A 13850-nucleotide genomic window follows, 5' to 3' on the forward strand; every position below is an offset into this window, starting at 1 on the left:
GACTCTGAGCTTGACCAGGATTGACCGTTCCGTATTCCTATTGAAAGTGCATTTGACCACAGAAGATTCTGAGGATAAAACCCCTTCAGAGGTTCGCATAAGGTTTCTTGTCACCAGACGGTCGTAGTGATGGCAACTAGTTGAGCTTAGATTTTCCAATTTTACTGCAAGTTCTGTAGTTCAGTCAGGAATAACAGGAGGTATTCTAAGACAATCCGAATAAAAGGAGGTATTCCAAGACAATCCCATGAAAGAGAAAATATTCAAAGGCCTACAGGGAGATATAGAATCATAGAATAGTTTAGGTTGGAAAGGAAGATCATCTAGTTCCAACCCCCTGCCATGGGCAGGGACACCTCCCACTAGATCAGATATGTAAATATGTGTGTGTATATATATGTTCTAAGCATTTGGGGCAGTCTTCTTAATTTTTTTTTTCCTGTTTACAGTTTTAAAATGATATTTAAATTCCGTTTTAGAAACATTTTTATGGGGTGGACGGAAGCTGGGGGTGTCTTTTCTCAGCCTTGTGGAAAATGCTACAACCAACAGACTGCCCCTAACGGGTTTGCCGGCAGTAACCCATGATAACTTCTTTATGAAAATGATAACAAACAAGTAACAAACTTGGTTGTTGCTCCTCTTCCTTGGTTCTGTGTCAAGGAAGAGGTGCAGATCCTGCAATGCAGCTTTCAGCTGACTAAACTGCGTTTCTTTTTATTTCATAGTTCGACCAACTATTTTAAACAGTGGTAGCCATCCATCAGAAGTTGTCGTTACCGAAGGAAATGAGATTTCCTTGGAGTGCAAAGTACAAGGAATTCCAGAACCAGCAGTAACGTGGATGAAGGACGGCCACCCACTGGTCAGTGGAAGGGACATAGCGATACTTCATGATGGTCACTTTCTTCAGCTGAAGAATGCCCAGGTGTCGGACACTGGCCGCTATGTCTGCGTTGCTGCCAATGTGGCAGGGCTATCCGACAGAAAATACGATTTAAGTGTTCATGGTGAGTACGTACAAAATGAAACAGGCATAACAAAAAAATCAGAGCTTTAAGCTCACTCAGGGACATCCAAGAAATGAGTGTATATCAAAATGCACCACCTGTACCTACTGCCGGCTTTACCCATGATGCAGTTTCAATTGCAGTGTGGCAAAAATCCAAATACAACTTTATAACTCCCAAATGTTTTGAAGATCTCATCTCTTCCTTTATGTCAGTCTACCCTCAGCTGCTCATCTCTCAAGAGGAGAAAACCAAGATACGGTATAATTCTCTGTGATATTGGGGTGAGCATCATGTTAGGAAATATTCTTTTGCGGGAGGGAGCAATCAAGATTTGAGTGGGAACACCCTGCTGGTGGCCCCTACGAGAGGACAGTTACCTGAGGACAGCCAGTATCTCCAGGACCTAATTACCAAGTTCTTTCATTTTGCACAATCGGATGAATTTGAAGATGTAAACTGTAATTAATCTGCATAATTTGGCTTGATGGAATTGATCGGAACATTGTATTATCTTGCAGCCACTGTAGTTTGTTCGTGTAGGATATTTTTATGCTTCATTGAACACGGAATAATCATGTTTACTGTGATATTAAACACAGGGATTACCACAACTGAAAATGAGAGGCCTAAATTATATACCAGTTTTAAGTATGGGGTTTTTTTTCTTTTATTTGGGACGTTCACTGTACTGGATTATTGTACTGTGTTATACCTTAAACCTTCCCACGCTTCTTGGAGTGCTGAAGGGTACTGGTCAATCCTTGACTCCAGGCTTTATGTTCTGAAGGATGAACTGCTTCCAAAGTGGGAATAGTCTTACTCGTAGCAAATAAAAGCTAAACATAAAGTTTTGGTGGTTATTTTAATAGAGGCTTGTTCTTTCCATTAGATTCAGTGTTAGAATATCCCCTAGCGGTTCATTAGATACTGGAATACAATAATAACTGGAATGGACAGAACTAATTTTGTTGGGCAACAAACAGGAGGAGCTGGAAGCTACTGTCCTACTAGAGAGCTACGATCTAGTTGCAATCACTGAAACTTAGTGGGATGAATCCCATGACCGGAGGCTACAGGCTGTTCAGAAGGGACAGACCAGGAAGGAAGGATGGAGGCGTTGCCCTCTGTCTCAGGAAAGGGATAGAATGTGAAGAGCTGTCATTGAAGAGTAGCCACGAACAGGTTGAAAGGTGGGTCGGAATAAAAAATAAAAGAGTAGATCTACAATAAACTGTTATTTGGTAGGGCTGTGAAGCCATAAAGTAAAGATTATAGAACTGATAGAATTTAATTTTAATATTTCTATGCAGTTCCGCAGTAAGAAGTTGTCATTAGTGTATAGTATTAAATGTCTCTGTTTTGTAGCTCTTTGCTTACTAAGCTTATCTCAGCTTCAGTGCATTATTATTTGCCTGACAGAATGTTTTAGTTTTTATGTTCTGAAGCATGACTTTTCTTTACTGTTGTCCTGTAGTTCCGCCAAGTATTGCCGGTGACCCGCAGGTGCCTGAAAACATCAGCATTGTGGAGAAGAATCCCGTCTCTCTGGTTTGTGAAGCCTCCGGGATTCCCTTGCCATCCATAACGTGGCTGAAGGACGGGTGGCCGGTCACTCTGAACAGCTCGCTGCGCATCCTCTCAGGTACAAAAGCTGTAGTTGAAAGGGAAAAAAAAAGAGGGGAGGAGGAGACAAAGGGCTCTCTGCATCTGTAGGGTGGGTATTGCCCATGGCAGAAGGTTTGGTTTAATGTTCTGTAAAGACGTGGAGAGAAGGGAAACTGTTGTTCAGTGCCAAGGTGGTCAGGTTGGCTGGAGATAACGTGACCTTTTGAAGCTGTTACCAAGCCTTGTGTGTACGGGCCAAAGGCACAGTACCGCTCTGCTCTGGCAGGGAACGAGCCCTTCTTCTGGCTGTCAGCGTATGGTGTAGTCCAAGGCCTATTTCCAGAAACATGTCAGACAGTGACATCTTGCTTTGTCAGTGTCTACATACACTGCCTTGGCACTCTCGTTTGGTTTGTTTCCTCTACCTCTTCCTCTTCATGCTTATTTTACCCTTTAAAGACAAAAAAATCTTCAAGAGAGTGAATATATATGACAATAAAAAACCCATTTCTTTTATTTCTGTGGGTCTGTACATAAAAACAAATGGAGGCTCTTCATGAGCCTTAGAAATGTGTGCCTGCATATACTTCCAGCCTTGGAGCTAACTGGATCTGATCTTCAGAATATCGACTAATAAAAGCTAGAATTAGGCAGTCAATCAAAGATAGAATCACAGAATGCTGCATTAGCAAGAAAACTCTGGAGAAGCTTATGATAGGTGAGCAGCAAAACAAATCCGATTCATCAGGGGTCACGATTTTCAAGCTGGAACAACCGCCAAAGTTCAGATGCCTTTTCATGGCAGTGGTGATTGGCAGAGGTGTCCAAAAGGACGGGCTCGGAACCTGTCGTGTAAACCATCTTCTTGCAGTATCATAGGCAGGTGATGAGAGTACTTGCTGCAGGATGTTTGCAATAGAAATGGAGTTATCAGCCCTTGAGCTCACCAGCGGAAAATGCTCGCTGAGCAGGCAGTGTGTTTTGTGTTGACTTGATGTGTCTGGGGACCGGCTTTGTGGAATGGGTACGATGAATTAAGTGTCTGGTTATGACCGAGATGTATAGACAACAACTGAGATGTTTCTTTGATCTTGGGTTTGCTACTCATAGCTAGAAATATCATGAAAATCAGTTTTGATGGAGTTTCTAGTGCTCTGACATAGCTGATACGTAAAGCCAAGCCATCCTACAGCAGGAACACCAGAAAGCTATCACACAGATAAAGGAATGGGAAGGTGCTTAAAAGCTCAGCTAAGGCTGGATTTGAAGCTGGAATTTTTTCAGGATTTGTCTCATTTGTGTAGCTTTTAACAATACTGGGAGTGCTGTCTTCTGCTTTCCCATTTTTACATGCGGCACATGGAAAAAGGAGTGGGTGTCTGATGATTATCCAGTGTAAATGTGACTCTCTGAGCTGGTGTGCATTCCTTTTTGTGTGAAGTTGCCATCAACAAAACCAGTTTCTTCTGGGCTTGATTGTTTCTGTTTTGCCTGTTGGTTTCTACACCCACACTAATATCACCACCCGGATTGCAGAGTCAGGGAGGGTGAGAGACAAAAAGCTGTTTATTGTCCTGGGATGTTAGCAGTGGGAGCAGGGAAACAGGCCAGGACTTTGTTTTCTGTAAAAAGGCAGAACTGCCACCAACAAAATCTTGACTGATTTAAGAGGTAAAAGGCTTTGCCAAAGCAAGATTTCGGTTCTGTTGATTGAAAACATACTTGGCGTCGCAGATGATTTCAATGTGTGGGCACAGCGCTGGCAATCTGTTAATTCAGAAATTGTGCTGATGATTCCTTTTGGTGATGCTTCTCACAGATCTTTTAGGAAAAAGAAAAGAACAAAGCTCCACCATCCCACAGTTGCTTTCCTTGCTGGGGCACTGAGCGGCCTAGTAGCTCTAGGAAGAGGAAAAGGAGGTTATAGGGAGATGGAGGTTGGTTTCTTTTCTCTAGTAGTGAGCGACAGGCTGAGGGGAAATGACCTCAGGATGCATCAGGGGAGATTTAGATTGGATATTCAGAGGAATTTCTTTACTGAAAGAGTTGTTAAGCATTAGAATAGGCTGCCCAGGAAGATGATTGAGTTGCCAACCGTGGCGGCATTTAAAAGATGAGTAGATGTCATACTTCAGGATGTGGTCTAGTGGCGGGCTTAGCAGGGCTGGACTCGATGGTCTTAAAGGTCTTTTCCAACTGAAACCATTCTGTAAAAGCTTTAGTTAATTTTTAGCTAAATGCGCAAAATGATACCCTGCCCCAGCGCTGGAGCCCCAGGTGTGCTATGCTGTACGATCCCAGAGGAAGTTAGTCTCCTGCAGGCAGAAATCCGTTGGTTTGGCTTCTGTGGTTTTGCTCAAGGCGTGGGTGGGAGAAGGGGTCAGGGTGGCAGGAGGCTGTAAGACATGAGCCCTCCTCAGTCTGACAGTGCTCCCGGCGGGAGGCGGGAGGCCTGGGGCAGAGGCACATCCCTTCACCAGGTCAGCAGTTCCTGCCTTCCAAGTACGGGACCAAGAACATAAATTTCTAGGGTATGTCCCAATAAGGAGACCCTGTGGATATCCACACGCAGGGCATGCGCCGTTCAGGTGTGATGCGAGTGCACCCTCAGTGGGTTTCCAAGTGGAGCTGTTGGAACGGGTCCAGAGGAGGCCACAAAGACGATCTTAGGGCAGGAGCACCTCCCATAGGAGGACAGGCTGAGAGAGTTGGGGTTGTTCAGCCTGGAGAAGGCTCTGAGGAGACTTTAGAGCAGCTTCCAGTATTGAAAGGGGCTCCAGGAAAGCTGGGGAGGGGCTCTGGATCAGGGAGAGACAAAGGGGAATGCGTTTAAGCTGGAAGAGGGGAGATTGAGTTGAGATATCGGGGAGAAATGTTTTGCTGTGAAAGTGGAGAGGCCTCGGCCCAGGTTGCCCAGAGCAGTGGTGGCTGCCCCATCCCTGGAGGTGTTCCAGGCCAGGTTGGATGGGGCTCAGAGCCCCTGATCCAGTGGGAGATGTCCCTGCCCATGGCAGGGGTGGAACTGGATGGGCTTTGAGAACCCTTCCAACCCAAACCATTCCATATTTCCGTGCGGTGGAGATGATTGCCAGTGTGAGAGCTGCTCATGAGATGCTTTACAAGGCTGACGACGGCCCTCAGTTTTGTTTTCATACACACGCTCACCACTATTTGGGTTGCAGTTCCTCTGCCAAAAAGGAAGCAAAGAAAAAAAATCATTCTGCTAGGGCAAAGCAGGGATATTCTCAGTCCTTTGGTCAAACATATTTGCAAATCCCTTTAAGTAGCGTGTCTGTGCTGACAGCGTTAAGGGGAATCAGTGGCTGTAGAACACTGTGTGCGCCCCAGGCTGTCATCACCAGTTATTGCTGTCGATGACACGATGAATATAAGCGCTAGGAGAAAGGAGATTTGTATTCCTTATCTGTACGTGTGAAAATACCTTCATGGAGTGTTTGTATGTGTTCATAAAAATAAACTTATTGTTATGCGTACCCCCCTTCCTCCTCCACTGAGGCTGTTATTACTCCTGTATAATCACTTAGATTTTCAGTATGGCACAGCACTCACGTGAGTGAAAATCCTGTGTCTGAGACACTGTATTCTGTCAAAATTCCTCACGTAGAACTTTGTCAAGAAATCCTGCACATCACAAACGTGGTGTTCCTGCCATGTCCCGGGTGTCTGTGCTGATCCATGCATTATGTGTGTGCTGCAGCCCTGCGTGTAGCTTGCATGAAAATCAAATGTTTGATTTTTCTCTGCACATCTGCTCTAAGATGTGTCCGCAGTTTGCGGTGTTTTTTCCTTTTGGTCTCCGACTTCCTCCAGAAATTCTCAGAAAGTGTCTAAAAGTGCCTCAAATTTTGCTTAAGTGTATTTTTTGGAAGAGAAAAAGGAATACATCTGAGTAGTTTGGAAGATACTGACAAAGCACATGAAAAAAACAGACAACGTTAGAAAAAATTAGTGCTGTAAATTTAACCAAAACATAGAAATGTAAGTGTTCGCCCAGGAAATCTGGGTTAGTGTTGGTGGGAGCAGGGCTGTAATGACTGTTGGGCTTTTTCCGTAGGCGGCAGGACGCTCCGTCTGACCCACACGAGCGTGGCAGATGAAGGTCTGTACACCTGCATCGTGACCAACGCTGCCGGGGAGGTGAGGAAGGATTTTGACCTTTCTGTTCTGGGTAAGTACATGGTTACAGCATAAGGTGATGAGGGCTTTTAATGTATACTTTGGTGGTATTTTTAAAATCAGTATGACAAATCGCATGTCCTTTGGAGGGAAAAAAAGTGCATTTGATAACACAGTCAGAAAAAAAAGAGAAGATGATTTTACAGGTGCGTTTACTGCTTGTTTAGTTCTTAAAATTAGGATTCTTCAGGTACAACTTGGAATAACTGACAGCTACTTCTGGTTTCCTCGTTTTCTGTCAGGGAGCGATGGCAGTTTGACTGGCTTCAGTTAGACGGTGGTTTCTTCTGGATAGCAGCCTGGGAGATGCTGGTAGCTGGGCTCCCATCCTCTCTTCTGTTTCTCCTTGCTCACAGCTCCATTCCCGCTTGGGTGTGACGAACAGGGGGAATCAGTGCGCAGGGGATCTGGGCAGGTCAGGGTTTGTGTTTTCCTGGTCAGGTTGGTTCTCAGTCAGCTCAGTTCCCTGCTGGTTCAGCACAGAGCCTATAAATGCCTGGAAAAAGGCAGATGACAGGAGTTGGGGAATAGTTTTCTTTCTTTTGGCACTGGCCTGAGTTTAAGCTGGTTAAGGTCAAAAGAAAACTACAGCTCTGGGAAACCATATGAGATTGGAATCATTGAATGGTTTGGATTGGAAGGGCCCATCCAGTTCCACCCCCTGCCATGGACAGGGACACCTCCCGCTGGATCAGGGGCTCCAAGCCCCATCCAACCTGGTCTGGAACCCCTCCAGGGATGGGGCAGCCACCACTGCTCTGGGCAACCTGGGCCAGGGCCTCCCCACCTTCACAAGAAAGCCTTTCTCCCTAAGATCTCCCCTAAATGTCTCCTCCTTCAGCTTAAAACCTGTCCCCTTCATGCTATCCTTGTGCTCCCTGATGAAAAGCCCCTCCCCAGCTTTCCTGTAGGCAAATTTATGTGAATTTGTTGCATCTGATGCTCAGGTGTAGAAAGGTGCAGCCCTCTATGCTAAGAATGCTCATGCGTTAAAGCTGTCGTTCCTGTGTGGCGCTGGGTGTAATACGTATAGCTGAGGGAGGGGATGGTAAGTATCTTTTGCTACAAAGATGTGAAGACAGTGTTAAGATTGATGGGGAAATTAAGCACTGGAGCTGGAGCTGCTTTTGCAAAATAGAGATCCTCGGATTCAGTGGAAACCTTCAGTCAGTGGGGCCTTTGGTGTTGTAAAGGATATAAACAGCGTGATAGTGGGTAACCCTGCTAACGTATTTAGACAAGGACTGGTACAGCGGACTCTTTAGATGGCTGTTTGGAGCCATCCATGTGTAATTTTATCACATTTCTCATTTTTTAACGACAGCATTATTCCTAGAAAATACTGCTTTTTGGTTTACTAAGTCTCTGTTGCTTTCATCAATAATTATCCGGCCTGATGCAGGTTTTCTGACACCGTTAAGTGTCTATCATTTCCCTCTAAGTTTCTTTTCTCTAAGGTGTCAAGCGCTGTCAGCTTCCCTTGTCTCCAGCTGACTGATGCGTATTCAGCCTGTAAATCATAACTCGCCTTCGTGTCAGTTCATGTTTCTTGGATGAGCTCATGGAAGTGTAAGTCTGGTAGGATGGGAGAGATGGATAAACACTGAAAAGCATTCATTGTTTTAATGTTTTCTTTGGAAGGTTTTCATAGGAGGGTGTTGTTGAGGGTTCTGGGAATCTTTATTGTATAGGCTTTGTTTACCTTGAAGAAGAATGCTCAGTGAAGCTGATTTCAAGTGGGCTAAGTGGAAAATTCCGTTGTTCAGACTCCTTTTCCCTCCCCCTAGTCATCTCTTTGTCTTTCTAGAGGAAAGTTACTGGAATGTGGCCTAATAGCTACACAGAATATTCCCTGGCTCACTGTAAATAAGAACTGTACAGAGACCTTTCAGTTGTTGTAGGAAGCGCAACAGGCGAGCCCGTTTGCATGGAGAACTTGGTGTAATAAGCACAACATTTATATATTTGAGAAAGGCTTGGTGTGGCTTTGTCATATTTCTGAAATTAATATGTGTTGACATCTCACCTGCACTATTTTGGTGCCAAAGCGATGAGTTGCTTTGTTTATGAATAGTAACTTTTGGCCTGACTTGAAAGACCTGAACTTCATGGGTTTAGATTGTATTTTCCCCCATCTAATTCTTTCACTAACTGATGGATTTTGTCTCCTTGCATTTGGGCGCTAGAACCCATACAAAAGTCTAGTTTACATTGCTTGTACAGTCACACCAGGGAAACTGCAGCTGCCTCACAGGTTGGTGAGAGTGCCTTTCTTGGCCGAATCTTCCTTCTGCTAACCTGTGTCTCACCACCTGTAGCCACCCTGAAGTGATGTCTTTGCCATTCCAGTCAAGATGCAGACCTTTTTCCGGTTTTGTTTTCTCCTTTGCTCTAGTTTGTACCTTTCGCTCCTGTCAGAAAGCAGCTGTAGCGTTATTTTTCTCCGTTGACAGTGAATATTGCTGTGATTCTTATTTTTATAAAGATTTTCCTTCCAGCTTAGTGGTAGATGACAAATAAGCTGCTGAATGTCTTTTAGATCCTCTCTCTTTAGGGCTTCTGTCTAGGCTGAAAATTTGCATTTTGGAAGATTGTAAAAGTGTAATACCTGGCTCCCTAGTTACAAAACTTTCGGTTTTGTTACAAAACTTTCCAGAACCTTTTGGAGATTGGGCTTTTTTGCTTAGAACTATAGCCTTCCGCTTCAACTTGTTGTACTCCAGGCTTACTTTGATGTGTAGTTCCATTTTCTTTTGGCCTGAACCTACAACTGCCTCTACTTTGAAAGAAGTAGTTGATCAGAGCTCTTTACCACCACAGCTGCACACCAACACACCCATAGTCGGACATCCCACATCCAAAAGTATGTGAGTCTGTGTGGTCCTGGTGGCCAAGAGTATTTGGCCATCTGTCATGAAGTGATCAGCCATACAGTAAGAGCTGCCGTGTCTTGAATTAGCTGTTTGGGAGGCGGATGGGTATTCTAAAGGTATGGATTTGTCTTCTGTTTCCCTAGAGAAACATCATTTGTATGGCAGCAGGATGCCTTTAGACCTAGATATTAATAATTTGTTCGTCTCCGTGTGTGAAATTAGCTGTATTTCGTAGAGTCACAGAATCCCTAGGTTGGAAAAGACCTTTGGGATCATCGAGTCCAACCATACCTGTCCATTACTAAATCATATCCCTAAGCACAAATAATATCCCATGTGTAAAACTCCTGTATGCTTTTACCTAGCATCTACTTGTTGGTGATCTGTTGCATTGCTTTGAGCGTGTTGGTAAGGAAAAAAACCCACGTGGTACATGAAGAGTCAAGCTGGCTCTTTTTTTTATGAAGTAGTTATTTCCCTGGAGTTCTTGATAATGCTTTCAATTACTGCTGGAAAACAAACAACTCTGAAACTTAAGCACATGGTTTCAGTTGCTGCTTACTATGGCTGATAGAAATTGTTTACAAAACCTGCTGGGGCGTAAAATCAAATGTAGCCCCACTAAGAAGTGATCATTACCATTTCCCTACTGAGCATACTCAGAAATATTGCCCGAGAGACCGTGCTCATCAGCACCCCGAGTATCCCTGTAGCTCTGAAGACACACTGAGGTGAGTATTTTATAGGTCTGTGGTCCTCTCTTGCCCTTTGTATGGACTTGTGTGGCTTAGGGCTGCAGAACAGAGTGTGTAGCTGTTGTCCGGGCAGGTTGGCACTACATGGTCTCATATCTTGACCTGTTTCTGGTAGAACTGAGCTGATCATAGAATGATGTGATTCAAGGAAGTCTGAAATATAGCCCGAGTGTGTCTTTGTTGTATTTAAAGTGGTCATAAGTAATAACTTGCCGATGTTATCGTCCTGTCTGTTTGCAGTGCCTCCAGGGATTGTGGGTGAAAATACACTGGAAGATGTGAAAGTGAAAGAGAGGCACGGAGTTACCCTCGCATGTGAAGTGACAGGTAAAAGAATACGACATTACCTGTCTTTGCTGATCAGACCCATGGTGTCGATTACCATTGGTTCCGAACAGCGTGTTTTCGATGGCATTTTCAGTTCAGTGGAATTTTAAACTTTCAGGTGTAACCACAGAATCACAAGGTTGGAAAAGACCTATTGGATCATCGAGTCCAACCATTCCTAACACTCCCTGAACCATGTCCCTCAGCACTTCAGGGGTAATTAACCGTGGTAATTAGGGCAGGACTAAGCACTCCTTCATGTAAATGTTGTATAAAATATAGCCAGGAGGGTAGTCGCTGCGCTGCTTCTCCTCCAAAGGTCTGTAGAATTGAAGAGGAGGTGTATGTTACTTCAGAAGGTTGGAAGACTTCAGAATACGTGTTCCCAAGCATCTTCCTAAAGGATGTATTTTAAAAGGGCATCTGAAACTTGTTTCTTGTGTTTCAGAAATCTCAGCGTATCCTAGAGGCTATGCGACAACTAATACTTGCAATTTTCTTTACTCTGTTAAGGAAACCCTGTACCCCAGATCGCCTGGGTAAAGGACGGGCAATCTCTGACCGAGGATGAAGATCACAAGTTTCTGTCCAGTGGGCGTTTCCTGCAAATCACCAACGCTCAAGTCACTGACACAGGAAGATACACGTGTGTTGCATCCAATAAGGCTGGAGAGAAGAGCAAAAGTTACAGCCTTAATGTACTTGGTAAGACAGCTGGGCTGGCTCCTGCAGGGAAAAGATTCATCTCAGGAAAAAATGGATAATCCCATTGGAATTTTGTAGTACTTCAGTTACAGCTTATGTTGCCTGGCTACAATTAAAATTTTATGGCTTAGTAATTGATAAATAATGGTAGTTTGATAGAAACAGCAGTTCTGTGCTTTAGGCCGCAAAGAGCTAGAAAATGCGGAGCTGTAATGGGACATTGTATGGAATGAGGAGGACAGAACATTGCTCTGTTGTGATTCACGGAAGGAGGGTCTGAAGAGCGTTTCAGATTGTGATCTCTTCCTTAAAGCTAAACCCATTTACGGTTCTCTTCTGTTGTGATGGTTATTGCATAACCAAGTGCAACAATGGTGAGTTTGTTTCCCACATCCTCGTTTCCTAGGCTCATGCCTCCTACCAGTCGGCTGCTCCTGGGATCATCAGGCGGTGGGTCTGCCGGCTGCTGCCAACAAGTGGTGGCTGGCTTCCTGCTGACCCGTGGGACCAAGGCTGAGGGGGGATAGAATCCACCGGCACAGGCTGACCGGTGACTTCAGGACAAAGCACAAAGCCAGATGAATGTTGGCTGGTTCTGGGCTCCGCTGTGCCCCATAGGAATGCCTCCCGGCTCTTTAAAGCCACAACCAGATTCCTAAACTGAGCAAGGAACAGAAAATTGGCCTTTCATAGAGGTCCTTCCTCTGGTTAATTATTTTGTTGTTTCTAGTGTCTCCAACCATTGTGGGTGCCGACAGCCATGGAAATGCAGAAGATGTCACTGTTATCTTCAACAGTCCAATATCACTGGTTTGTGAGGCTTATTCGTATCCTCCTGCGACCATCACCTGGCTGAAGGATGGTAATCCTTTAGAATCAAACAGAAATATCCGCATTTTGCCAGGTAAATTCTTTGTTGTTATTGAGAAATAACGTAATGCTTCATTGTTCTGTCTCTTAGTTTCCTGTTACAGATTCTTTTAAAATATTAAGTGCAATGTTGGTAATTTTGTAAGGCTTCCATCCCAGTATTTTTTTGAGTGTTTCACAATTAACTGATTATTTATTTGTATAATATTTATATTTATATTTATATTTATATTTACTTGTATTTTATTTGCATTTTTATATTTGTTCTGTAAAGCTAAGTGGTGGCAAAGAGGTTCATTGGAGTTAATAATGAATGTAAATATCTTGAAATGAAGTGTGGAAATTGGAGAGAGAGAGAAACAACAATGCTAGTGAAAAGGATAAGGTGGCATTTTTCTTGGTCGTTAGTAGTTTGCCATTTTTAATTTGTGGAGTAACTCATACCTAGCACAGCTTTGGAGGAGGAAAATGGGAACGAGCTTCACCGATGACACTGCAGCAATGTAGATGAACGAGTACTTTAGTGTTGTTAACTGCAGGTGTTCAAAGGAAAAATGAGTCGATAGTGCCAGTGAGGAATTGAATTATTACATGGAGGGACAGTTTCTAGGAATGCAGCCTGGAAGGAGCTGCAGCCACACAAAATAGGGACTCATCTCTGAGAACGTGGACAGTGTAAATCATATATAAGCGGGATACTGTGGGAAAGAAATAGATGTCAGTGTTGTTGAGGCCTCCTAAAGTCTTAAATCCTACTGATTCCTTCATGTATGCCCTTCCTCTCTCGTTGTGGCTGTTGCTTCTGTCCCCTCTCCGGAGGGAGTTAAGGGCCTCTTCCATATGAAGCGAAACAGCAGGGCAGCTCAGCGGCTCACGCCACCCCTCTATGTTGGACAGACTGGTTTTGCTCAGTCTTAATGCTTACGCCTCCTTTCTGTTTTTCCATGAATGAGTGCAGAACCCTATATCACTTCTTCCAATCTAAATAGCTTCAAGAAATTGCTTGTACAGAACTACGTTACCACATTTTCCGGGAATCCATAAGCCACAGGAGTTGTGATCCAAAGTGGTCTTACAAATTATGCCCTCAGTTACTGCACAGCGTACGTGGTGAAAAGCAGTCAGTTCTTCATGCTCATCTGAGGACAGAATTTGGCATTGCAAATGTGCTGCAGGAATGAATTAAATAATTGGGAAGTAAGAATAGAGCATAGATACTATTAAGTAATGTTTTTTTGGCAGGCGGTCGAACCCTGCAGATTCTGAACGCACAGGAGAACAACGCTGGAAGATATACCTGTATAGCCACGAATGAGGCCGGGGAAACTCGGAAACATTATGAATTGAAAGTTTACAGTAAGGAAATACTTCCAGTTCTATTTGTTTTGTCGTTCTGTTTTTTCCCTTTGCAGTTTTACCCATCCAGGTGAACAGGTTTCTGTTAGTGGCTTTGTTTAGCAAAAACATCTGCTTTAGCTCATAGAATCGTAGAATAGTTTGGGTTG

The 13850-nt window shown here is 44.0% G+C and overlaps 1 protein-coding gene across 1 annotated transcript in view; it reads left to right on the forward strand.

Annotated features, from left to right (window-relative positions):
• HMCN1 (hemicentin 1) overlaps positions 1–13850 on the forward strand; it is a 196802-nt gene that overhangs the window by 121183 nt on the left and 61769 nt on the right. The window contains exons 45-51 of the mRNA XM_054073595.1: positions 729–1010; positions 2488–2655; positions 6694–6807; positions 10684–10770; positions 11284–11475; positions 12206–12379; positions 13588–13701. Coding sequence (XP_053929570.1) covers positions 729–1010; positions 2488–2655; positions 6694–6807; positions 10684–10770; positions 11284–11475; positions 12206–12379; positions 13588–13701 — 1131 coding nt within the window. The remainder of the gene's footprint in view (positions 1–728; positions 1011–2487; positions 2656–6693; positions 6808–10683; positions 10771–11283; positions 11476–12205; positions 12380–13587; positions 13702–13850) is intronic.

The sequence above is a fragment of the Cuculus canorus genome, chromosome 8 (assembly GCF_017976375.1).
Source record: "Cuculus canorus isolate bCucCan1 chromosome 8, bCucCan1.pri, whole genome shotgun sequence".
NCBI lineage: Eukaryota > Metazoa > Chordata > Aves > Cuculiformes > Cuculidae > Cuculus > Cuculus canorus.